The sequence below is a fragment of the Chaetura pelagica genome, unplaced genomic scaffold (genome assembly GCF_000747805.2).
Source record: "Chaetura pelagica isolate M959 unplaced genomic scaffold, ChaPel_1.0 scaffold346, whole genome shotgun sequence".
Classification (NCBI taxonomy): Eukaryota; Metazoa; Chordata; class Aves; order Apodiformes; family Apodidae; genus Chaetura; species Chaetura pelagica.
Genome location: NW_009953797.1, coordinates 444,331 through 471,905, shown reverse-complemented (window position 1 = coordinate 471,905; position 27,575 = coordinate 444,331). Strand labels below are relative to the sequence as shown.

General features: G+C 40.0%; 1 protein-coding gene across 1 annotated transcript in view; it reads right to left on the bottom strand.

Moving 5' to 3' along the window:
* The window catches only part of FAM13C (family with sequence similarity 13, member C), a 47,250-nt gene that overhangs the window by 19,520 nt on the left and 155 nt on the right, over positions 1–27,575 (bottom strand). Inside the window, 6 exon segments of the mRNA XM_010001111.1 lie at positions 501–651; positions 7,659–7,722; positions 15,921–16,042; positions 21,395–21,593; positions 23,305–23,335; positions 23,338–23,357. Of these exon segments, the coding sequence (XP_009999413.1) occupies positions 501–651; positions 7,659–7,722; positions 15,921–16,042; positions 21,395–21,593; positions 23,305–23,335; positions 23,338–23,357 (587 nt within the window).

The following is a 27,575-nucleotide window of genomic DNA, read 5'->3' as shown; positions in this document are numbered from 1 at the left end:
AAAGAGAACACACCACAGTTTGCCCAGATGGGTAATAATACAAGTTCATGAATTATTAAAATCCACATGCTGTAAAACTCACCTTCGCTATCTCTCTGCTGATGCATTAAATTAAAATCAATAATAGGAGAAATGAAGTGATATTGCTCTGACAAAAAGAATGACAAAGATAGAATTACACGATATGGCAGGTGATCTCACACAATAGAGACATAGGAAGGAAAGAGCACAAATTCACTTGAACAACAACAACAAATTAAAACTGAAAAGAATTGGGATTCTTAAAACTTTTCTAAAAAGCAAGATCCCCTCTCAGGAAAACAGAAGGTTATAACCATTAATTTTCATTCTTTAAACAGTTATCACCCCTCTTTACATTCCATAGCATTTGCATTAGCTGTGCACTGTTTCGCAGAGGACTGCACATCTGACATTCAACTGCAAGTCAAAAGGCTTTTTTATAATTGCAAATGAGAACACATCATGACACAATCGCTTACCTCCACAACTGGCCCCATCAGCTTGGCCACTGGTTTGGACTGATGAAGGGGATGGATCCTTGGGTGCTGGCAGCTGAGGAGTTTCTTCCTGGGTTGGCAGAAATGCAGAGCACAGATCGGTTTCAAGGGCTTGTAGCTTCAACAAAGAATTCTGCAGACAAAAGCAGAACATTGGGCTAGATAGAGAACAACAGAATGCAGCGGTAGCTCTTCAACTGACTGAGCCCATTAGCAGTGCCTGCAGAGGGGTGTTCCACTAGCAGCTCTGCGAGAGAACAAACATGCACGATTCCACGAGTTTCCTGACTTCTGGTTATTTAAATCGCAATTCACAGGGATTATTCATGACACGTGGGAAAGACGACTTTGTTAGCAAAGGACAATTTATTCTAGGAAGCCAAACTGAGATGGTGTCCCTTTTCTTGGTCCTGAAGCAATATATTAAGAAAGCATTTCATTCATTGGGCTGACATCACGATCTGATGACATTATGTCCCTCCCCATTTACCATTCATAAAAAAAAAAAAAATCTCCCTCCCCAGCCTATTGTGCAGGATGCAGCAGTGAACAAAGAGTTACTGACAACACGCTCCCTCATGGGATTCTTGGAAGAGGTATTTTTTTTGTTGGCTTTTTTAAACATCTTTATGTAGACAGAGCTTTTGTGTAGGCTGCTGCTGCTTCTACAGGGCAACCAGATCATTTCCTTCCCTCTGCAAAAGTAAGATTAACAGATCACTGTCACTTGCTGCAGACAAATCAGTGAGGACAAGGCTAGCTATGTCTAACATCACTTCCAGCTACTGTGTCATGCATGGTCCATTTCTCATTTTAATCTCTAAGGCTGCATGCAACATTCAGCTGTACAATCTGACACAAGCATCTTGCTGTGATGTAAGTGCTGTGAAAGCCCTAATCACTATCTGACCAGGCAAAATGAGTCACTACCAACAACCCACACAGTCAGTTCCCCTCTGTTCAGGGAAATACAACTTGCTACATAAAATCACACAAGGAAGGCTGACTTAACAATCACACAGCTTGCACACCTTGAATTTTATGTAAAATGTGAAGTCATTCAAATGGTATATTTTAGTGAAGAGCCACTTCCAGAAAACAAATGAACAAAAACCCAACAACAACAAATGCCTGAGTTGAAAAGGAAAATAATCCCTCAAGTCTACACTCTGACAAGCTCCTTTTCCCACTCTGACAAAGACCTGAAACCAATTTATTGATTCATTCAATGAAATAATAGTTTATATACAGGAATAATTTCCTTTGTGTAACAATATATCACCTGTGTCCTAAGTACTTTAATATGCCTTTGCATTATTTTTATTGCAATACAGCCCTTGTATAACTCCAAGGATGCCAGCGGTTTTAGGTTAAAAGAAAAATAATAAAAAGGAAACTAATTTGGCAGAGACAGCAAGGAAGATTTCAGACCTAATCCTTTCATTGTTTTTATAGAATTCAAGCAGTGAAAAGGGAGCAGAAAGTAGCTCTTCCTAGGAGATACCTTAACTACATCCTGCAGCCCTCTATGTGCTATCAGGAATGTTTCAATATCCATATCCCATTCCACAAAACAGATTAGGTTACAATCAAACATTTGGACTTTGGCTTCAGTTTAGGTCAAAAAGGAAATCTGGGAATATATTCCTCCTCCTTGTCCCAGAACAAACAGGAGCTCTGGCCATTCCTATCAGAAGCAACATGGTATTAGAGGCATGTGAGCAAAGAAATGGCTTGAGTTATAGATGTATTTTAGAATTAAGTTCTTCTCATCTGTTGTCAAGATAAATTTTGACAACTCATCCTATAATACTGGGAAAGAAGTGATTGCAAAATCAAGTACTTATTAATAATAAAATGCCTACATGTAATACTATTATTTAAAAATGTGGTATGAGAGAGCTGTACTCACAATTAGAGGCAGAAGACACTTTTACTATTCCCAGGTACATATTGCATTAACAGCCTACCAGCCATTGGCTCAGCTGCCATTTGTAAAGATATTTTGCCCATGACCAGCAGTACCTTATCTTCTCACCTGTTTCTCCAGGACCCTTGAACGTCTGGCATCTTTTCCTTGTCACTTACTGACACTCTTCAGTCCATTTTACACATATTACTTCAATCTGCTCTGGCTCTTTTGACCCGTCTTCTAGAAAGAGCATCTCAGGTGTGCAGATGTCCCCAGCTTGGGCTTTATCAGTGAGGACCAATACAAGGAATTCACTCTATATCTACAGCCCTGTCACCTTAGCGCTCATTTTACATGTCAGCCAGCCACCAGTCCCAGTGACACCCTACCTGGCTTCCTGCTTTTGAAGTATTTAGTAGACATCTTACCATTAATTTAAGCACTTAAATGCCTTTTTACAAGGCACTTTCAAAATCTTCTTTAATCCTCTACAGAGCTTTCTTTAATTAAGAAACAGAATGATGGAAACCATCTCACCTTCAATAGCTTTCAAGTGGCAGTAAATTTTTATTGTCAAAGGGAAGGGTGTTGACTTGAATTGTGCCCATGGCACTGTTTTGAGAAGAGTTTCCATGACATGATAGGTCTCATTTTCCATTGCCTCTCACCCCAGCTAGACCTAAATGAATGGCTGTGGAATCATCACAGCAGACCATGTTTTACAGTGATTAATGTTATCTAGCAAGAGATCAGTATACCAGTTACAGACCAGTGAGGACATTAACCCAAGAACTGCCAAGGGCAAGTAAGGAAAACATAGGCAAACATACCAGAAGAACGTACCAACAGGGTGAACACAGGCAAATAACTATCAAATATACCTAGCCCTTACAGACTGATACTTCAAGCATTTGACAAATAAAATCCCATATAAAGAAAATACATTTGCTTTGCATTACTGTTTCTTGTGATACATTAACATTTATGGCAAACTCAGTATAAAAGCATTCACACACACTACATTGTTACATGCTGTATTTTGGCAGTGCTTATGCTCTAATTCCCCAGCTGCTTTACATTCAGTTGCTTAAATTATATTTTTCACCCATCTTGGGAAGGTGGGTGGGTAACAAATTTCCAGTCACTGTCAAATCCTAAAAAAATTCATAACATAATAATAATATAAATACAGTGATTTAATGAATGTACCCTTGACAGAGATTTGATGTAGGGAGAAAAAGAGTAAGTAGCTTTGATCATTTTGATGTTACCAGGGAGATGATAAATCTGGAGTGTGCCATCAACCTCCTCTTACTTCTAAAACACAGCTGATTACTACAGTCCTGCTACAGCACACTATACATGAAACACTACCACATGTTTATGAGAACACATGTAAAGAGATACAGCTTTAAGCAAAGGCCAAGCAAAAAGTTGCCCAGGATCACCAACTCCTGGACAACAGGAGCATCCTAGTAAATGTCAGGGTTGACCTTGCTGCATGTGCTGTCCTGCCCTTCTCAGAGAGTTCCTGAAGAACTGGCAATGTCACAGCAACCAGGCTGGATCCTCACAGCCTTGGAGCAGTGCAGTCCCCTGTTTCTGCGACTGCAGCCCAAGCAGAGTAGCAAGGTGCTCTGGGAGGGGACAGGGCCAGGTACCAGCAACTGGCAGCTGGTCCTCTCTCTTGGGGCAGGACAACATGCTACCAACTGCCAGCAAAAGGAAGGCAAGAAGAGAACAAAATCAAGTCTGAGCCTTGTCTTCATCTTCTCAAGCCTTCCAAGTTAATCTGAAATCTTACTGACCACTTCCAACTTCCCTCTAATTCTCCAGTGCTTTCCTGTATGTGTACAGCCCAATGTGACTGCAGGCATCCTACCACAGCAGTGGGGATGTGCACTCCTCTGCACTGCACACACTCAGCAATACATCTCATCTGGAGATGAACCAGCCTGTGCACATGCTGCTCAAAGGTCTCCCATGGTCCAGGCCTATCCCTGGGGCCATCTCTGCTCTTGGCCATTTTAAAAGTTCAAAACATGTTAGAAACAAATAGAAAGAGCTAAAATACATAGAGGGAAATGTTAGGTCATGTTGAGCGCCATCATACGTTTTAGTAAGCTCTTACATGGAAAACCAGTATCACAGAATTTTTTTAAGCTTTGGCGTGTTAAATCAGCTAATGATCTCAGCTCAAATACTTCAGATTTGGTGCTCATTCCAGCTACTGTTCCTGATGCAGTAATCCCTGATCCATGCTAATGCCAATGAAAGGACAGATTAATATTTTTAAAGTATCTTTAAGTTTCTTTGGAAAAATAACCATATTGTTGCCTCTTAAGACTAGTGTTTTGCAAGTCTGTAGGAGCAGCAATTACAATTCTCTTGGACAAAGATTTCTATCTCTTATTATGTCCTCTTAAAGCAACTGACAAATCAAAGAACCTGAGCTATGGCAATTCCACTAGAGGAAGAAAGACATCTGGCATTATTCCAGATCAAAGATAATGAAAAAATAAAGACATTTACAGGAAGTCCAAGGAAAACAGAAAGAGAGACAGTGTGGTACTTCTCTCATGTTTGTTATTTTTCCTAATGCTTTAAGAAAAGACAGTCATTAAAGTATCATACTCTTGCCTGCTGGACAAAACGCAGTAGAAACAGATTGCCATTTGCAGAGGAAGCTCAGCCTGTAATAAAGAAACCACCTTTACAAACAAGTAAGCCTGTAAAATATATCCCACTGACAGTCTCTCTTTCCATTCATGATTACTGAAAATAAAGATCTGGAGGCTTAGGGCAAGAAATTATTGAGATGACAAATAACCTCTTACATGTAGAGATAAATACACTACACCTACACTCACACTGCAAAATCCTTCTGCAGAATGGGACACTGAATGAACAAATACTCCCAAATGATCACCAAAGTGCCGTGGTGATGACTGAGTCCCCTGAAAGAGCTTATAACCTTTTTCTCAGCAGGTGGCATCGGTAACTTTTCTCCAGCTGGAGGTCCGTGCATGGAGTCCTGCAGGATCGGCAGCATGTAACAGCCACTGCTCTTAGAAATACCTTCTTTTCCTGATAAAACACTATTATCAGCATCTTTTGTTTCATCCTTGTGAACATGCTAAAGTTTGGTAAATTTAAGAACTGAGGAAAAAGGAAACAGGCCTGCCCCACCCATGGACCCTGTCCAGTCTCAGTCTGGATGCTGACAGGGAAAAGGGAGGTGAAGTAGAGGCCAGACTTGGTGCTTTCTGCATAAACTGAAACTACCTTGCCCTGCACAGAGTGTTTCTGAATGGTAAGGATGCCTGCGCCCTGCCCCTGTTCCTGCCCCTCCAGGTCAGGAAGGCAGCTGTTCTAATATATCCAGTTTATTGATGGATTTACTGGATTTATGAAATCAGCTGAGGCAGAGAAGGAGAATAATCCAAGCTTTCAGAATTTAATGGCCTTTGAAGTTATTCATATAGAAAAGAAACTGAGCAAATATCAAGCTATTAAATTTCTTCACTCCAAGGAAATTAATGCTTTTCTATGTCACATTAGAACAGCAATATGTAAAAGCATCTCCCTCCTTTTTAATCTGAGAGTTCAGGTTAAAATAAGATAGGCATATTTTATGTGAACATCAATAAATGTCTGCAGTATCTGCTATGGCAATATTTGTGTCTTAAGGCATATGACATTTTCAATTCAGAACTTCCTTTATGGGGAACAAACATGTGACAGTAAGATGGTACAAGATATGCCCTGGATTGGTATCATGGCTGAACAGTGAAAAGAGACACCACCTTCTCTAATCCAAAAAGGGAATTTATTTTCTTATGATACATGGTTTTACATGGTTTTGCAGACACAAGAGAATCTAGGATTTTGCAAAAGTGCCAGAATGTAGCCCTTGCTCATTCCCCATAAAATATTAGGAGTTTATTTAAATTTCTGATATAATTTTCTGGCTTAGTCTCTTAAGCTGAACGTATTTACTATATATTTTATCTTAACCTTTAAGGAATCCTTTGCAATAATTTTAAATGGAAGCTCTTAAGTGGAAACCTTGGTGATTCTTTGCAATGAGGCTTCTCAAAAGAAACAATAACTTAATGATTTCTCTCAGAGCCTTAGATGGCTAGGCAGAGGCTGAGCACACTCACTTGTATTGGTCATGGAAAGTGCCCTCCTAGTTAGCATTGAGAATTTCAACAGTGAGCTGCATGACACAAACACTTAGGAAATAATTCATTGTAAGGAGAAGATTAAGTCTGAATTCCTTTAAAAGGACACATTGTGATTTTCCCCTAATGAAAATCAGGCATCTATTAATAGCCATAGATGTTCTCTGCCTCATTATGGAAACAAAGCTGTCTTTTCCATGGTTTGATAGGAAAGGACTTCCCTTCACCCAAACTCTTTTGTTTCCACAGCTTCTGTTGTTCTGTTATCTTGGTCTACACTTAAAAACATTGTCTGCTGCTTGTTTAAATTCAGTACTGTTCATTTCCCTTGCAGTGTGTAAGCATACTCTATGCTAGGATGCAGATACTCTTGTTTGTGGGAAAACTGCAGAGCTTGATTTTGGCCTCCAGTAAATTGCTGATTGTGAGAATCTAGCCCAGGCTCATTCACTGTTTGACATGATCAAACAAACAGCTCCTTTGTGCTCTAGTCACACCATATTCCTGGCATAACCCCTGTGAAAACAGATCTTGTTTCAAGTGTAAAGGTGTTACTTGGCTTTCCTTAATGCCTATCTTCACTCCAGCTCTCCCCTCCTCCCATCTTACAAGAGCACCTTTTAGACTACATTGTTATGTTCATAGTTCAGTTATGCAGGATGTAGCAACCTTGAGAACTCCTTATTTTTAAACAAAACAGAATTGATAGCTGAGCACTTTCGAGCTGTAATATGAGGAAAAAGTCAAATGGTCTTGGAAGATGGCATTTCACTCAGTCAATATTGAATTGAGCACAAGCAGAAAGCAGCCAGAAGTTGGCTTAAAATATTTTTTAGATCTTTTGCTTTTGCCTTTAAAACTACTGTAACAATTTTGTTATAATAGCTTTTCTCCAAAAACATTTCTAGAATTATTCTATGATTTTAAAGCTAATCTAAGGTTCTAAATTGATTACTTTACTCCAAGACCTTAGAATTAACCAGACTCAAACATTTAATTCAAAATTTGTAACATTATATTTCAAATTTTGGTTAAGCTTACCTCATTTAAGCTGTAAAATTGCTCAGTAGCTTCTTTTGGTGAAATGCATGTGTTCTGATCTATTCTACAAAACAAAACAAGAATTTTCACTCAATAGATTGCTTATCTGTGCTACAAACATTGCAAACTTTTCATCATGTCTGTATATAATTTAAGCTATGGGATAAAGTTGTTTTATTAAAAAAGAATGTATCTATGAAAGTTACATCTTTAATATATATCTCATTCAAAACAACAGTGATTTTACCAGAATCCTAAATAATACATATAAACTGTGAATGAAGTCCTGGCAACTATGACATTAAAATCCAGGCTCACTGTCACACACAAAAAGTTCTATAGAACCATAATCAGCTCTCAGTATCTTGCTGAACTAGTTGGGTGAAAGCCAAGAAAAAGCTCAAACATATGTTTAAATCTAAGCACGATTTGTCCCACATGCTTTAAGTCAGGAACAAGAGTTTTCCTGTATCAGAGCCATAAAGAATAAATCTTTCCATATTTATATTTGATGGTATTTCAGGCTCCCAATCTTCAACTTTCTGCTTAATTTCTATTTTGCAAATTTCACAAAGACCCAAGGACTCTCATGAGTAGCTGGAGATCCTTTGAGTAAGAGAAACATCCACATTTTCTAAGGAGTGTCACTTTGCAAAAGCCTCAGAGAAGTGCCTACCTTTGGTTTTCCCTCAGTGAATTGCTGCTTCTCCACAAGGAAATAGGAAAGGAAGCTCCTGGTCCAGCAAGGGGAAATTCTCTTTCCTCTGGCTATGGCTAATGAGACAACTGGCCCCATCCAGGCAGATGTGGCTGTGGCCTAAGGCTTCACACACTTACCAGCTTCAGTACTAGTTACAAATGAACTCTACTAATGAATGAAAATAAAGACTTTAAAAAAATTCCATGGATTAGATGAGCATCCTGAATAGCCTCAAATCACAGCTTTGTCTTCCCCCAAAGCAAACAGAGACTTTCCACACTCATCTTCAAAGTCTGACATGGGTGTATCACAAGTTTAGTTACAGTTCAGCTGAAACACCTACTGTCTCAGAGAACAAGATTTCTCATTGCTGAGAAGGTAGCAATGTTTGCTGGCCCCTGTGAGGCCCATTCACATGGGTTCACATGGGCACGATCAAAGCTAACACAAAACCCAGATTTCTTTGATTCCTTTGGAAAAATTCCTATTTTTCAACATATTGTGCTCAGAGTCACCCAGCAAAAACAAATAGTTTTAAAAGTCTCTACAGACCTCAAAAAGAGTACAGACAGATGCACAGACATCTGTTTCAGTTCTTCATAGGTTTATGAGGCATTTAAAGACTGAAATGAGGTATATGCCACTTTCCTTACCAAAACTGACACATTAGATAGCTACACCAGGGTGAACAACCACTTGCCTCCTAACAGCATCCAAATTGAGCAATATACATAGGTACAAAAAGGAGTCATTTTGGTGGCGGTAGATCTTGCACCAGAATGGGAGATCTCACAGGCCAGCCAGTCTGCACTGCCCTCAAGATGCACAGGTACATGATCAGAAGTGAGCAAGATACTTAAGCAACAAGGTGTCTTGGCTGACCGTTGTACAGGCACCTGTCTACCTCTCTATGTAGCTCTCCACATATATTTTATTTCCACCGTCTGAAAATGAATAGCAAATGTCTCCATAATGCAAAGGTAACAGAAGGAAAAATGAATTACAGAAGCAAAAAGACTGATGCCTAAAAACCATCCTCTAGCTTTTAGGAAGCAGAAAGGACAGTATGAGGCAGAAGAGTTAAAAGAAAACTGAGAAAAAACATGGGAGAGCAAAAGGATTCATTTAATAGGAAAGACTGACATATTTATATTTTGATTAGTAACAGGTAAGAAAGGACTGGCAAGGCTACAAACAGCTGAAGAATTAATTCACTAAAGAAGAAAAAATATTTAGAGTGATTTATTGCACTGAGCTAGAGCTAGACATAAAGGGAGGCTAGAAAATAATGTGTCATAGTCATACACTTCTGGTATTAATTTGGATTAATTCTTTCAGGTGCACAACACACAGCAAACATGAACCCTCCTTGAAAAAAAGACAACAAAATAAACAAAAACAAATTCCCCAAAACAACAACAACCAAATAAAAAACCTAGCAGCAGTTCTTCCAGGTCCTATATGAAGTTCTACATAATTCACAGCTGTATCACCCATGATTCTTGTACTCTGGAGAGTAAAAAAGTTTATAGCACCTCTGAAGTGCCACCTCTCATTCAGGTTAATGTTATTCTCTGCTGCTTTAGGGATACATAAAACTTGCATTTTAGTGTTTATTTCTTACTAAAAATACTGGATTAAGATGCTCTGACTTTGGATTCTGGAGATACCAAAGTAATTAAGGTAACCATTTCTGTGTGAAGACCATTTACATTAACAGTCATATGTACATGGAGCTGATCTTATTGTACAGTGAGACTTTTGGGGTGTGCTTTTCTGTTTTCACCAAGATTAATTGTTCTGTGAGGGAAATGCAGGTTATCTGATTGTCACCAGGCAACAAAGGGCTTACAGTTTAATAACTATGGGTTGGATCCTACTCTCATTAAAAGTCAATCACAAAATATCCATTAACTTCAAAGCAGCAGGAACAAACCCTAATTTTCCATCCGTGCTGAGTACATAAAAATTATTTTAAGCCTTAGCTTAAATTCTGAATAATTTTAAGCAATCCTTTTTTTTTTTTTGCATAATTTACATAACATAAAATAATAAAAACTGAATTCTTGCCACAGCTACTACTCAAATATACGCTATATCATTCTTTATAAAATACGAAAGGCCTGATCTCTCACCCTCCTTATAGACTCTGACTTTGTCAGAATTATCCTGCTCTGAATGGCACAGAAGGCAAAGAGGCAACACAGTAACATGCACATTTGAAGCTTGTGGATATAACAAAAAAACCCCAAACATATAAATACTATTTATCATAAAAGCATTTCCACCAGTCTTCAAGGGGAAGATCGAGTTGCATGAGCAGTGTGCTGTTTAAAAAACAGACAAGAACCTGTGAGTTATTGAATTATGCATAATCTTGCATAAAGTTCAAATAAAACCACATCATTTTAAAAACTAGTAAAAATGTTGAAAGATAACCAAAGCAAATTCACCTCTTGTTTGCTGGACTAAACCCAGAAAGGAGCATTACATTCTGTAATTTGCAAATCCCAATCCAGTCCAATGCTGGATTACACTAACCCCATCCTCAGGAGACTTTCATGCTGATGTAGCACAATGCCAGATGTGCTCAGTGTTGAGAGCAAATCAGTGCATTAGAGGTACCAGGATAAATCTTGGCAAGCAAACCACACGCTGTGCTGGGGGATGAAACCCCTTTTCCAGATTCACTTTCAGTCTATCCTGGCACAATAGTCCTTCCCTGGCTCCAGTCTAGCAATCAGTTTTACCCTTCCCACCATGAGAGTGGTCACCCAGGGTAACAGAGAGCTTAGTCTCAGTATTGTATCAGAGGACAGATTCAGCCTATCCAGAGGTTACATCACACGAGTTCGCAGAAAGGCACAACCAACGCATCTCAGTGTCAGGAAAACAAAAAAGTCCTTTCTGAGACATCCACAAATGGCAAAATCATTATGAAATTCAAACATAATTACCACCTGTACACAGGGCTGCAAGTGAATGTTTCAAAAGCACGCCTATGACTCCTGAACAAGCAATACAGAACTGCACCAAGCTTTTAGACGAACACAAACTGCACACTGCAATGAAAGTAACACCACTGAGTACCCAAGGCTGTTTGGATACATCCTAGTTACCTCTTGGGCAGTGCCTGAATGCTGCAATGAGCAGCCAAATAGTCAATGGAGCGGTACCTGTCTCACTGCTGGCTGTGAATGGTCACACTTGTTTTTCTTACTGTGAGTGCCTCTCACAACATGCACTGTCTTTACCGGGGCTACAGTAAGATTATTTTCTTTTTTCTCCTCTGTCCTCTCCCCATTCCCTTTTTTTTCTTTCAGCTTTTTTTTCTTTCATCTTTTCTTTGTATATTGCAACCCAAGAGCTTGCTCAGGGATTTTCCATGCAAAAACGATAAACAGCAATATTTCAATATCAAGATTCCTCAAGAAACTCTTTTAGGAACTGGTAAGTCATTTCTCAGCAAAGCAATGTTTCACCAGCAAATCCTGATTTGCTGACATATAGCTATTTGCAGACACATGCTGGTTGAGATGAATTTTTGCCAGGACTGAGGCAGGAGTTTGAGGGAATCCAGCCAAGTTTTCTCCCTGTTCACCTGGCTGCCTGTGTGGGAGCCCAGCTGCACAGGCCCTGCCTCACCCACACAGGCCTGTCATGTGGCAAGGGGACATCAGACTTCTGCAGCTTCCCTGCTCCCTCCCATGCAGCCCTGATCAGCCGAAAGTGTGGAAACTAGAAGAGTCCTGGCTTGAACCGAACTCTCAAAAGCTACTTGCCTTGAAAACTGAAATACTGAGAGCCTCGCTAGAGTGTGATCTCCCTCAGGGGAGCACAGAAACCCTGGGAGAATCTGGTTGATCCCAAGATCCAGGGCAGCCCTGGGCTCCCAGCATTTCCAATGTTCCTGGAGAACAGTCACAGCAACTACCACTCTAAACCCTCTGCAGAAATTAGAGATCAACTCAGGGACCAGCTAAATCCTGCTAAACATAACCACACCACTCCCATTTTATCTGGGGAATGGAGAAGAGTTGGAACTTTCAGGATTTTTCTTTGGCAGAAAACTTAACCCCAAAATGTAGTTTCCCACCCAGACTTGGAATGCAGCCTTTTCTAAAACACTGACATTCCCATCACGCAGGAGTCCTACATTTCAGCTCCCTCTCTGAGTAACAGGCATCTGAAGAAAACACCACCTTCTATTCATGTAACTGCGTACACAGTTTTGCTGATTGCCTTTGAGAAGCAATCAGTAACAGCAGCTTCTCCTAATCATACATATTGTTTCATACTGGCTTTCCTGTTCTATGTTACAAAAAAAGGCAATGCTCTTTATTGTAACATTTGTTCCTGGAGCCTGCATATAACTTTTACCTCCCAGAAGTACAGATTGTATTACCCTCTTATCCAAACCCAACTACATATAATAACAAGAGCAGTACTCAATGTAATCACTAGTGATAGTATTTGAAATTCAAGATCTTGAAATACAATAAAGGTTTCCTTCCATGCAGATGGCATTTCATATTCTGAACCATTACTGATGATAATAAATCATGCATGATAAACACCTCTTGAAATGAAAACCTTTGATTCACAGGTCAGGTATAGCTTAGCCAAGAACAAGACAGTATTCCCTCATTTTTCTGACTAAACCTCTTACCAAGTCTATTCTGTTTCCCTCAAATCCCACTAAAATTTTCCTTCACTGTTTCAGTGGTTATTCTAAAATGAAAGCAATCCAAAAAAATAAACAAAAAAATAAACAAAAAAATCAACACATATAAGTAATATTTCTTGAGATTGTTTCTCTTATATTGCCTGTTTTGCTCTTCTCTGTCACATATCTATTAAGGAACATCCCATGTCAGGTTATCTTATATTTTGATTACTCTGCTTAACAGGGACTGTACCAAAAAGTTTTTCGGATCTCAGTAGTTTTTAATACATATTTAGACAAATTGAAACTATTCTGATTTTAGCTGCCTCATATTCACTAGAAAATATTTTTTTTAACTCTGCAGTTCAGAGGCATTTTAGGCCTATTAAACTCCAATGACACTAATGACAGAGCTATGGCATTCTGCAGAAACTAAAGTGAGAATAACAAGCTACAATAGAAATAATCAACCTTGCTTCTTAGTACAAGACAGAAATAAATACTTCTTCTATCCTCCCCACACATATCTGGTAGACAAAAGAGCCTGCCCAGTGGCACCCCTGCCATCTCCTGCTCTCCAAAAGACCAGAAAGCTTTTGGTCTCTGTGTTCGGGATCCTAGCAGATCTAGTGTTCCAAAGCATTGCTAATTTTACCAGTAACCTAGCAAAACCAGAGTGGAAAATAGTGAAACGCAAGATTTGTGGGGCTGACAGATGTGTTCTGTCAAAATCTAGCTATGATTGTTGCCTGCTGCCAAGGCTAAATACTTAACCTTTGCCATGTCCCAGAGCAGGGAAGGCAGAAAAACAAGATGTCATACCTGGCAGTATGTTTCACAGCCAGTTCTGTGACCCTGGTGCAGCAGCCAGTGACCTGCATGAGCAGACATGTGCACGTAGCTGCTCTGGCCCTATCAAAGCTGACTGACAGCAGAGGGATGGGGCAAGCTGCTGGTCACCCTTAAAAGAGGTCACCAGACACAGTGACCCTCAAACTGAAAGTGATAGTTTCAGCATATGTAATTCAAAGTCCCCTGTCCCAGCTGGTTGGTGGGAATGTTTCTTCCAAGGACAGTTAAGACAGTTACAATAAATAAAGTGTGTGTGTAAGGCCAGGAATCATGCATTAGGGCTTGTTTACTCCATGTCTGAAGCTCCTTATTTGAGAGCAATGTTGCTTCTGCTTTACTGCAATGTAATCAAACTAAGATGTGGCCAGAGTTGAGATTTGATCACTATGCTTCCACAGTTCGTAGCATGGTAAAACCAGGTACTATTATTTAACAGATTTGTGTACTTTTTGTGGATAGCATTCTTCCTTAGGAGCTACACCAGTGTTAAATGGGAATAAATAGTATAGTGAGCAATGGTTTAACACCAGGCAACCATAAAAGGCAAAACTGTTGAAGTGGACAGAACAGCTTTGCTGTTGTTGCTGTTCTATTCATTCACACTCTGCTCTAGTTCTTACCTTTAAAATCCATGTTTCTTTCATTTTGTGCCTTTCATCAATCAAAATTAACCAATGTTATTTCATTATCTACCTATGCACAGGTCTCCTACCAGCAGAGCCACTAGGTAAGTCTAACTCCCTGGTACCAAACTCACCATGCTCCCCTTTACAAGATTTTTTTTCCTAGCATAAAGAATGCTAGAAAAAGAGAAGCCAGGCTTCCTAGGCTGGGGGTAATTAGAAGCTTTCTGAGATGCAGTTTCAATTGCACATACAAGCACTGGAGGGTGAAAGCAGTTCTTTGGGAAAGCTAATTAAATGCTTGGTCATTCTACTAAGCTCCCTTCAAGAACAGAAATTAATGTCATTTATAACATTGTGTACTAAAACTGTGGTGAACGCAACCAGTTCATGTAAAGTATCAAGCAGCCATTGGACGGCTACTGTCACTACTAACTAACCTAGTTCTGACTTGAAACAGACCTTAGAGGCAATGAGCTCTGTATGTCATATAGCCATGCCCTGATGACCCACTGAGCATTCCTGAGATGCATAGCTACTCCTCTGATCCCTCCAAAGAGAGCCAGAGCTTCTGCCGCACAGCACCAAGGCTGTTACACACCCTGAAACAGAGAACAAAGAGCAGAGACCTGGTTAACCTGCCTGAAAATCTACATGCACAACAAGGACCAAACAGCACCCGAGCATGGGAAATCTGCAGATCAGTGTCTCAAAACTGATGGCTGTGAAGAGCATGATCTCATTTTCAGAGTCCAGGCCTGCCAGTAAGAGCTAAATCTTATCCTTAGAATGCACCTTCCCCAGTAGATCAGCTCAGTTGGGCAAGTTGAAACCCCGTTTTCAGCCTTTTGCACAGCCATGAAGGATTGGAGGAGGAATTGTGACTTCTAGTAGTTACCAGAGCTGAATTTCTTCATTATCAGCTGCCTTACCTGCCAACAAGACTCAGCTAATGCCTGACTTGAACACCCTGCACCCTTCACAGCACTGGAGCAAGCACAGTTGCCACAGCACCCAGGGTCTAAACTATACATCAATGCATACACATGCTAAAATCATGTATGCAGCTTCCCATTCTCATTTCTCAGTGAGCATACATCTCTGAGAAAGAGTGAGGCAATTCAGCAGCACTGGGAGAAAGTAAAAAAAATAGAAGTGCCAAGATATTTTTGAAACTTAGAATTGAAGTTTCTGAACTGAGGATGTTCCTCTTGCTTGAAATATAAAAGGCTTAAATAATGATGAAATCTGCATTCTCATCTTGGTCCTTTCCACTTTCTCCAAATGGTTCTAGCCATATAAATACAGACTAAAACTGTCAATAAGAGCCAGGAATATGAATATTTTATACAAAAGGCAGCAAATTAATTATCCTTTCAGTTAATCAGAAGTGAAGTGCTCTGCCTTATCTTAAAGCTTACCTTGGTTGCCATCTCACGATTGCTTCCTGGCTTTTTAAAGCCACATTCTGTGTAGAGTCCTTAGCTGAGGATCCAGCCTTCTGTTGCCACTCTGAGAGGCCTGGCAATGCACTTTCCAGCTCCTGGACGAAGCCAAAAAAAATGTTGAATGCTTTGTCAGACCTTGGAAAAAACTCTGGAAGTGAAGTTAGGAATCTGAATTATTTGTAAATCTGAGGGATATAGACTGGGGGGATAGAGAGAAGAGGTCAGGACACTAGAGTTCAGGAGCTGACTTTCTTACAACTGTAGTAGCATCATTAGGGGACATTTCTAGTTGGGACTTGAATTCTAGCTTTTTATGCCATCATATGACAACATGGAGTTCCAGGATATAATAAAATACCAAAAGAGGCAACAGTCATTCACCTATATCAGTTGACAACCATATCTAGAGCTTTTGCAACAGCTGCAACATTTACACTTAGATGCACTTAGCTTCAGAAGTTGGCTGGAAAAGCTGCTAATACAGGCAAAAAGAAAACTTTGGGTACTATGTACATGAGTGAAACAAGCACATCTCAAGCTAAGCAAGTGTACCTTGTGGCTGAAGCCTTTACAGTGTTATACTTTTTAAGTTAACAAGCCAAAGAAAGTCAGTCAGTTAAGGTGCAAAACCAAATGTGTTAAAGTGGTAAACTTCTTCTGCAACAAATATTAATCTCCAATACTAGCAGAGAAAACATGCCAATTCAAGATGCTTTCTGCTAGATGAAAAGGAAGACGGAGGACAAGAATTTCCTGGTAATAAGCACTCACAGGCTTGGTGTTTGAGGACGTGGGTGGGTTTGGGTTGCTTTTTCTTTTTTTCTTGGTATTTTTGTTTGTTGGGTTTTTTTTGCTGTTGATGTAGCTCACAAGCTATGTCGTTAGGATGCTAAGGAAACACCCTTAATAGAACCTGTATTTCCTAAGACCAATTAGATCCATTCCTGATGTGTCAAAGCATTCAACAGTATAGGGCTTTCTCTTCTGTTGTATTTTTATTTCTTCTTCTTAACGGAGAGTGAAACTTCTACAGTGGGGCTGCATCTGCTAACCAGTCTGTGAAGAGGGAAATCTCTAGGCATTGCTGAGAAGACTCAGTGCTGCATGGCCACTGCCATGATATTTGCTTTGTACACCAAAAAAAAATCTGGGTAACAGCCAAAAATTAACATAATGGACACACATGTGGACAGAAATCACTTCTGTTTCACAAGCTTGATTTTTTTAAAAAAATCTGTTTTCTTTTCAAAAATCACAGTATGTCATAACCCATCTTTGTCAGAGTATCTGAATTGGAGCACAGGCATACAAACCTTTGCTGTTTACACAGCAGCTTAATCTGCTGTTGAACTGCAGGAAGTGCCTTGTACCCTTCGTATGCTTTATTCAACACACAAACACTTCTATCTTCAAACACGAGCACCACACAAATATTGTACCAGCATTTGGGACTACAGCCCTGTCACATCTCATGGTGCTGTGTCAATAGAGAAAACAGCCAGGACAGAAGTCCTGGCAGAAATTCCTTCTACCCCTCAAGAATACGACATTTCATACATGAAAACATGCAGGTACATTTAATGGACAGTGAATCGGAGACATTTAATCCATGATGGGAGGTATGGTGTAAACATAAACAGAGTATACCTAAAAACTGAAGTGAGACTTGCAGACTGCCTGACACATTACTGTGTTTGTGTAGTTAATGTCTTAGTACGGGCTCCGTTTTTTTTTAATTCCTGTGCTTTTAAAACCACAGTTTTAACGTCAAAGTACTGGAAGTTCTTTGAAAGCCATGCAATTTTCCCACTTAATTTATACTTAAAATACAAAATTTCAGCATTCCAATCTCTAGGCATTAAATGTGAAGCCACCACTTAATTTTCAATCATTTACCTTGATAATATGACTTTAAAACTGAACTTTTTACTTTCTCTACCTATTGGCTAGCATGTTCAGTATAATTTTAGTAAGTATATATCAATATTGAATTTGAGGATGAGTCATTTAATGATCTATATTCATGACTGTGATTTAGGAGCAAGTGACAGGAGAAAGCATTAGGCAAGGAAAGCCCACTTTCCATTCCTCACCACCTGTTCTCACACTGACTCCAAAGGAGCATATGCTTCCTCACCTCTTGAGGTCAAATAAACCCTAATTAATTTGATTTTCTGCAGATTAACACTGCAGAATTGCTAAAGAAGCATCCAAAGAGACTTTAATCCTTCCAAAACATGCAGCAAAATTATACACGTCCCAGTGGCCTATTCTGAGTGTACATTTTCTGAAAAAGCAACTCATCAGCCTATAACACACAGGGGTGAGTAGTAAACATTTCCTTGGTTTATCACAGCAACACCTTTAAAAGGGATATATACATATATATATATATATTTGTAAACAGCAGCTACTAGAAACAACACAGCAGCACTTTGCTTCCAGCTTCAAAATGGAGAGAGGCAGTTGTTACTAGCTCATGACTAGGGCTACGAACACAGACAGCTGAACCAGGGTTTGGGAGGTGTGAAGGACCAGGTATTTCCTCACATGAACATGAAATGCCCCTTAGGTCAGCAGTCACACCTGACTTAAGCTGGCGGCTCCAGGTGGCGCTGAACCCCCTCTGAGGGGGGGGAGCTGCTGCGGGGGAGGAGTCCCGGCCGGAAGCAGTTTTCAGTCTGACTGGCTGAAAAGCCTGGAAATACAAAACCGGCCAATTGGGAGCAAAAGAAAAACCCTATAAAAGAGGCAGCATGGATGCTTTTGCCTCTCTCGCTCCCTCATGTTCGGCACATGGTTCCGCTCACACTGCCTGCCAAAGCCGCCATTTCCTGCTGCTGCCACTGTGTGCCTGCCGCCGTGTGCCTGCCGCCGCTGAAACTGCCGAGCTGCTGCTGCAGTCCCGAAGCCGCTCCTGCCGCTTGGCGCGGTCCCGAAGCTGTGTGCTGCCGCTAAGCCACGTGCCGCCACCACCGCTTTTGCCGTTTGCTTTGGGGGGGTGACCTGCGCTTGGAGTGCTCACCAGCCTGAGGTCCCCGGCTGCAGCCCGAGCCCCGGCTCTCACCTGGTTCCGCTTTGCTCCAGCCAGACCCGGCTTGACCCAGCTCGTCCTGTCGTCACCGCAGCGTGGTGAGATTAATCCAGCTTACTTGCACACAAACTGCGACCCTATACGGGACCTGCATCGGGCATATCCCTCCTCCTCCTTCCCTCATTAATAAGTAAATAAGGTGTGTAACTAAGGTGTACCCATATATAAGTATTAAGACATAAGTTCTTGTTATTTTGATGCTTAAAAGATATTTCATGTGCTTTGATTACCCTTTTTTGAACCTCCTGCCCCCAAATTGCTTTGTTTTCCCCACAATAAACCGTGCATTTTGTAAATTCTAATTGGGGATTGGCTGCTGCTATTGGAAATATTAGTAAGCAGTGAGCAAGTTACTCACTCGAAAATTCAGTGCCGAAGCTCACTGATCCTCTGAGAGGCGATCGCCACGTGCGGACCTCTCAGCAGATCCTGACAAGCTAAATACACTCCAAAAAGGAGATATAATAGGTCGCGGATCGCGACAGGAGGTGATAATACATCAAGGTTTCCAATGAGAACCCCAAAACAAAACAAAACCCTTCATGGGGCTCTTCTGCTTTCCATAGGCACTGTTGACAAATCCAGGAGTCAGATGCTTGCTTCTTTAACAACAAAAGCCCTTAAGGCAGCTACAGATGCAGCAAGACAAACACTCAGGGTCCAGGAGCAAGCACATCCTTACCAATGAGAAGGAAGGCTACACAAAATGAAGGGCCTGGTAATGCTTTCTCCAAAACAGCATCTTTCTGAAAAACCATCCAAGAGGCAAACTCTTTCCTCTACAGCAAGCACCACTGAACTCACTGAATAGAGAAGATATCCACTGAAAACTCTTTCACAGTACCAGGATACAATTCCCTTTATGAACAGGGGAAGTTACTGTATGAAAGGACATTTTCTTTGTGCTTCTGTTTTTATTTATACTCAAAGATCTACACTCTCTACTCTCAGTAGATGAGATAAAATAGTGCCTACACATCTTATCTCTTCCAGCATGCCAGAGATGGGAGCAATGGGTAGCGTGGGACCCCAGGACTGCTTTGACTTTCCTAATTCGAGCCCTTGAGTCAATTATCTGCCTGACACTGTTTTTCCTTCCAGAGGCTGAATATCTAAGTTACACTGGTATTTTATGGCAGTCTAATTATAAACTCAAAAATGTTCCCATGAAAGAATATCAACATTCTCAGTTAACCACTCCAGACAATGTAAAATACCACAGAGCAGCAAACCCGTGCTGTGTTGGCTTTCACTGGGTGAGGCACAACATACCAGGGAGCAGGCAGACAGGAGTCTCAAAGTCGCTGAAAGAGCAACAGATTATCTTTGGGACAGATGTTGCCCTGTTTAAAACTACTTCATGAATCGTCATCCTGATATGACTCCACTTGCTCTTTATAGGGCAAAATTTCCTATCAACTTTCTTGCCTCCTGATAAACATGGACACCTCATGACCCTGCAGCCTAAATAACATTTCCTATTAATGCAATAGTTACAAAAAACCTCAGCAGTTATTAATTCATCTCAGGGATGAACTCCAGCAAAAACATGGAAGAAGATTAGAGCAAGAGTTGACAGTGCTATGCTGAAGGAGATTGCGATAATACCACTGGGATGCCATTTGCTTTTACTTTTTCTCCTGGGATTCAAAAGGATATTCCTCACTTAGAAAGTAAGACATGCCATCCAAAATGAATTCCCATTCTGAATTTGAAGAAATTAATAGTAGGTTCAAAGCACTTCAGAAGGTGCTCTGCAAATTTCTATTAAAAAAAAAAAAAAAGGAGAGAGAAAATAGCCAAATACTTTATACATCAAAGAAGAGGTGTAAACACAGACATCTCTTGGGCTTTGTGCCTATTACAAGCTGACAATTTACCAACATCAACTACCTCAATTATGAGAATATTTCTAGCTGAGGGGTTAATCTGGACCAGAGCTCTGTTCCTTACACTGCACAAGAAACATGACTTGGGAAGCACCTGAGGAGAACAGAGGCACTTCCCAAAGCTGCTGAGAGATGATAACTCTGGGGCTTGCATAGCAAAGTACCACCCAGGTAACTACAAAAGCTTCTTCATTTCTAGTGTTCTTTTATAGCCTTTTTAAAAGTTACAGTTTTGCCCCACTCAGCTCAACTCAAGAAACCCTTTGGGCCAGAGCACTAATAACAGAATCTGTATTAGAATAGATTAATTATTTAAAGTTAAGAAAAAACAGAAAGGTAAAGTGAAAGTTCAAAATATCTCTATTAGCACACAAAACACCAGCACAAGAGATCCTCAGTCAATAAAGAAACCAGAAGAAGTCTAATGAAGTACTGTCTTACCCTTGATAAGTTTAGTTCCTTACCTGACTTTCCTCATGGCTTTTTGCATTTTCTAGCTTTGCAATGGGCCTAGGTTTTCTTAGCTTTAAGTTGCCCATTTCAGGCTTTAGAGTGTTGTCAATGACAACCTGCCGCTGGTGCTGCCGAGTATCTTGCAGAGACAGTTGCTTTTCCTCTAAAACAGTAGCATTGTCCAGATAATTTTCTTTGTTATCATCAACTCTGTAAGAAAATAAAATTGAAAAACATCAGACAGGACTTCAGACACCTATCAAAACATTATGAAGAATGAATAGCAACAAGTTCTTAGCTATTCATAGCATTTTAATTTTACCAAGTTGAGTAGTCTACACATCAAATACTGCATATGTTAGTAACTTGAGTCTGACAGGTCACTGTTTATTGTCAAATCACAAGCAAAATTACTGTTCATATTCAACTGTGAAGCCATTTAAGTAAGACAAGGTTCAGAGGCACTAGTTTTAGAGTTAATATTCCCAAATAAAATTTGAGACTTGAATACAGAAGACCTTTCCCCTTCCAGTGATTCACACTAAGTTATAAACTCACAAAAATATTGTCACATACAATAGTCATACTTCCTTTCTGACAGTTTCTGATTTTCAGGGCTTTTGGACAAAGCAAGGAAGGTAGGCATACAAACTAGGGTTTGAACAGCCATATATGCTGTGTTTAACACATTTGGGTGGAAGGGACAAGTAGAATGTGCTCCCAGTTTGGAGAAAAAACTCTCCAGCATAACAGCACATCTGGTTGTTTAAACAGACAATGCTGCTCATAGATGCCTAGGTAACCACTGAATCTGGGACAGATATTTTCAATCTCACCTAGCCTACAGGGTGCAATCGGTCCTAAGAAGACCTTGCTAGTCTTATCTACACCTAGTAATTCTAAACTTGGACTGGTCTAATGCCTTCCACTGGGAGCATCTCCTTGGGACCATTAAGAAAGCTACCACAATGCAGAATGCAAGGCTTCCTCTTTAGTTGGCAGGATGAGCAGATCAGCATTACTGCTCCCAAATCCCTGGCTGCTGCTTAGTTTGCAGGTGGAATTTCAGATGTTAGCTTCAGCTGGTAAAATCCTAATGGTTAGCTGAGAGATGAGCTCTTTCCACATTGGAGGGAGTCAAGGACTACTGAATTAAACCTGAGATGTTTTTTTTAGAAAGCGTAACTTGCTAATTCAATATTTTCCCCTAAGGATTCTGAGTTGCCAAACTCACTTTCCATCTGTGGCTCATCAGCCTCCAGATGGATGCTTGCAGGGTGCCTGTGGAGTTAAACACCATTGCTGCCCATGCCTTCTGCAAGTGGGGTCCAAGACAGTTGTTATAGTTACAGGGTAAGGTGCTTTAGAGCCTACTGGCATTTCAGCAACATACAGAATGTGCTAATTTTAAGGTATTATCTGATTTTAAAATCTTTCTGGAAGGTTAAGTTGCATCCTCCAGCAATCAACATATACTCACATAGCCACGAGAGAGACATCCCTCAAGAATACTTCAGTCAAATTACAATGTGATGGATTTTCTTTTTCACAGCAACATTCATCAACAACCATATCCTTGCACAGTTGCAAAACTCTGCTTACTACTTTTTAGCAGCTAATGTACAGTAAAAATCAATGTATTAGCATCAGAGCTGCATTTGAATGAAAATAATGAGATGTGAAGTTAAGAACACAAACCACAATATATTTACTTGGCAACAGAGGTAATTAATCTTAACATTGTTTAAGCAAATATACAAGACAAATATGCATTTCCCAGAAATACTAATAGCCTTAACAGGTAATACCCCAGAAATTCTGCATTCCTTTGAGAAAAAAAGATTTCTTCCTAGTGATTTAACAGAAGAACTCTGACAGCTTTTTTGGCAATGGATTTCGGACAAAATTTGCAGTAAAATACCTGGGGCTGGAACTGCCTGCTTGATCTTCACAGAGTCTGAATCCCCATCACAACTTGGAAATTGATATAGAATATTTGCTGACTTTGTACCAGTTGCAGAAATGTAGCTTTTAATAACATGACAGAGGAGCTCAAAGTATAAAAGCATTTCTCTTTCTCACACCTTACCTGGGGTCATCTAGTACTACAACTGCTCCATGGTAGTCTAAAACTCAGAGGAAGAAGAGGATTTGAGATGTTAACTGAACACAATTTTGAATATAATTTTCAGCCAGATGGAAATGATGATGACAAATAATTCAGATGTTGCCATAAACATTACAGGAAAATAACAGGAAATTCTCTGTTTTAGTTGCCTGTAGTATACTTTACATTAAAAAAACAAAACAAAACAAACAAACAAACAATTAGCTAAGGGTGTTTTTCTGCACAGAAATTTGATGGCAAGGTTTTTAATATATTCCTCTTACCTAACAGTCTTCCTTATCAAAAGCCAGACTGCAGCAGCAAATATTTGAAGGGACACTCAAGTGTTCACACTTCCTGAATACATCAGCAGGTGAACGAAAGCATTTGCTGCTTAAACCTGTGTCATATAATTAGTTGCAGTTCTCAACTTAGTCACACAATTTTTTGCAACAGGTGCAGTTCTCCCCACAAGACAAAGTGGGATGACAGATGGAAGACTAGATTTGATGCACAAAATAGATAAACTCATTGCAGAACTCTAGTTGCCTTTGCCTCCAGGAGCCAGCCAGGACCTTCTCTCTGGTTTATGACTAATTATCTCTTGTGTCTGTGACACCAGCAAGGTGTGAGGATAGGACATTCTGGGGGTATGAAGAGGGAAGCCCAATATGAAAGGAACCAGGAACCTGGGTGGAAAACATGATGGAAAATTTCAGAGGGAGGAAAACACAGCTAGAAAATACACTGTGACTGTGAAGAGACAGTCAGAGATGGATGGACAGAGCTCCCAGCACAGATATGAGAGCAGGGTAAGAAGTCAGGCAGGCATGTTTATCTTCCTCTAGTCTTGCCACAGTCAGCAAAGGCCAGGAATCCTCTAAATGGATTAACTCTCCCTCCTGCATGTGCCACAGTAAGAGGAGGTGGGAGAAAGCAGTTCTGCTACCAGCTTTCCCCTCCTCTCGCTAGTCACCACATGTGGCCATCTTCAGTCCTGAATGACCATTTTGGCAATGGAGAACACTCTCTGGAGGGACAAATGGTGACTGAGCACAGGTTCATCAGCCAAGGCTATGTGCGGATCCTTGTGTATGGGGAAGTGCCCTGGCAAATCCCTGAGCTGGATGTAATAACATGACCTCGTGAAGTAGAGATCCTGAGTTAGCATCCAGCAACTAATAGAACTAATAAAACAAAACGGAACTTAGAAACATAAGCAAGCATGACAAAGTGCATTTGAATAACTGGATACCAGTGGATAAGAAAGATAAGAAATAATACATTAGGGAAGACCATGTCCATCATGTAATAAGAAGATTGCAAGGAAGCTGAGAAGAAAAACACTCAAATTATTAATAGAAATTTTTCTCTTTGAAAGAATAAATATCAACCAAGAAAACTTACTCACACAAGACAGTGCTTGAGGCTAAGATAATAGCAGGACCTTTAAAAATACTAACTCCTTATATAATGCAAATTTCCATCATTAAAGCAGAGAGTGTTTTCACCTTGGCATCTTTAAGACATTCAACTTATGCATTCATGCCACCTATCTACACATACCAACACAAGCATGCACACACTCCTTTCATTGTAAACTTGTAAATATTGTTGTCCAAGTGTATCTATACTTAACAGACAGATATTCAAGAGTTCACTAAGTTCTGTGATAGCTTGTGGCCATTCAGCAGAAAGAATACCCAGAGTACCCCTCAACCCGAAAACTGGAGCAGTGTCTTACTCATTCCTATAATATCAGAGAATAAGCCAGAACAGCTTCAAGTCATAAATCCATATGGTTTAAATCTTACATTGGGTAGGAAGCACACCTTTTAACAAAACCAGTGGTGTAAATCCTTTTCCTTCAGTGCCCAATCTAACTACTGTCTTATGGATATGTTCTTAAAAGTAAGTACATCCATTACTGACATTATGGCACAGGCCAGAGCCAGGTCAGAGATGGGAACCTAGTCTTGATGGACTGCTGCTCTGACTCTTTATAGTACTGCCTCTTTGTTTCTTCCAGAGATCTCTGGTTTAATGGGATTAGTTTTTTTAACCCTCTTCCATTTTCACTTTTTCTTAGGAGCAATTTCATTACAACTTGAAAAGTGCTCCCTTTTGCTGACTTGACCTTTAAGATTTTCACATGAACAGCTTCTAAACCAGGCTGCATGCATGGCTTGCTGGAAGCTTAGCAGCCTCAGGCACTTGCCTCGTCTGGAGAAATGTTCCTCAAAGTACCATACCACTGATTGTACATAATTCAACCAGCCCAGATTTTGCCTTTGCCACAAATGAAGACAGAAACTGTCAAACCAGGATGTCTAAAGTTGCATGGCAAGCTCTCTGTTTTGCTAAATAAATGTAATCTATTTTCAGATATCACCAGCACAACCAACTACTGCTGAAATCAGTAAGAATTGTGTATCCTCAGCAGTTGTCAAAGACAGGCTTTGTTGGGAGAACCTAAACAGGATTTAGGGAAATCAGCTCTGGAAACCAGATTTGTTCATTTGGACAATGCTTTTCATATGTCATTGTTATCTTGTTTTCTAAAAGCCTGTTTCTACTTTTCTGTTTGGGAAGAGATTACAAATTAAAGCCCCTGAAAGAAAACCAACAAGAGCTTAAATGAGGGAGATTCACCCTCCAGGCAAAGCCTTGCCCAGCACCAGCTCTGCCATGATGCTGCCCCTCAGCTCAGCACCCTCTGCACACCCCTCCCTTTCCCCAGGGGCTGCACTGGCACTGCACAGTCAGCTTTTATGCCTTGTCTTAATGGTCACATGAAACACCACAGAGAAAGGCCATCACTTTCATGTCCCAGAAACCTCTAAGGTGAGGCAGACAAAGGGGTTGCTCCAAGGGAATCTCTACAATGCCTGTACTTAGGGACGGAGAAAAAGGAAGGAACAAAAAATATGAAAAATCTACTGTCTAGAATCTGGTTATTCTTCTGTAAAAGAGAAACACCCTTGAATTTTACAGATAAAAATTTGCTGCTTAACTAATACAGACACAAGAAAATTAAAAAGTTCTTAGTGATATATTAGCTTCTGTTAAATCTTTCCATATGTGCCACCACAACACAAAAATAGTGACTAAGTTAAAATACGGAATTAAGCCAGGCTATGTAAGCAAATAAAGCAAAGCAATGTATGAGAGGGAAATTATAGGATTCCTATGAAGTGTTACTTTTCTTGTAGTGATTTTGACATTACTTAGGGATGGCTCAGAAGACTGCAGCTTGGCCTGCTTTCAGAATGTATCCCGTCCCCACAGCACTTTGGCAAATAGCTCACTTTTCAGTGAAGGTGTTGTTTTTTGGTTCTTTTTAATTATGAGCATTTTTGCAGTACAAAACTCACCTAAGGTACAAACAAATCTAAAATAATTTCCTTGCTGAAAAACTGCTTGTCATATTACTGCTGAAGAATCTTACCTAAAGATTTTGAAGCAATCAAAAGTATACAAAATAATTACAACACAGGAGCACCAAAACTGAAGTGTTTTAGGCTCATAGGAAACAAAGACTACTTCATTTCTAATAGTTCCTAAGGCCTATGCCTTTCTAACTTTTTAATTCTCCCTTATCCTGTTCTGTTGTCTCTGTAAAACCTCACCAACAAAACAACAACATATATGTTCTTATGATAATGATGTATATGAAAGGCCTTCTAATGAGTTTATTAAATTGATTACAAAGAAATTATGCATTTGGTACTAGGCCTGTCTAAATAATGTATGGTCATTTTTTTCAAAATACTTCCTTTTTTTTTTTTTCTAATAATGCTTGCAGGAAACACAGACCATGTGTTCTTACAAAACTGACACACTTGTGTTTGTCGAGATTTCCAGTACCAAAAATGAGCAATATTTTCACAGATTTATCCTACACTGAAAATCATGCATTTAAACATGTGTAACGTGCATCAAATAAATATTCTCACGGAAAGGTATGTCACATCTAGGTGGTCCCAGAGAATGTAAAGGTATCTCTTTCATGCAATCCTCCCCACACAATCAAAAATATACTTAGTTTACAGAAAACCAAATCAAAATATATGATAGGTAGCTTG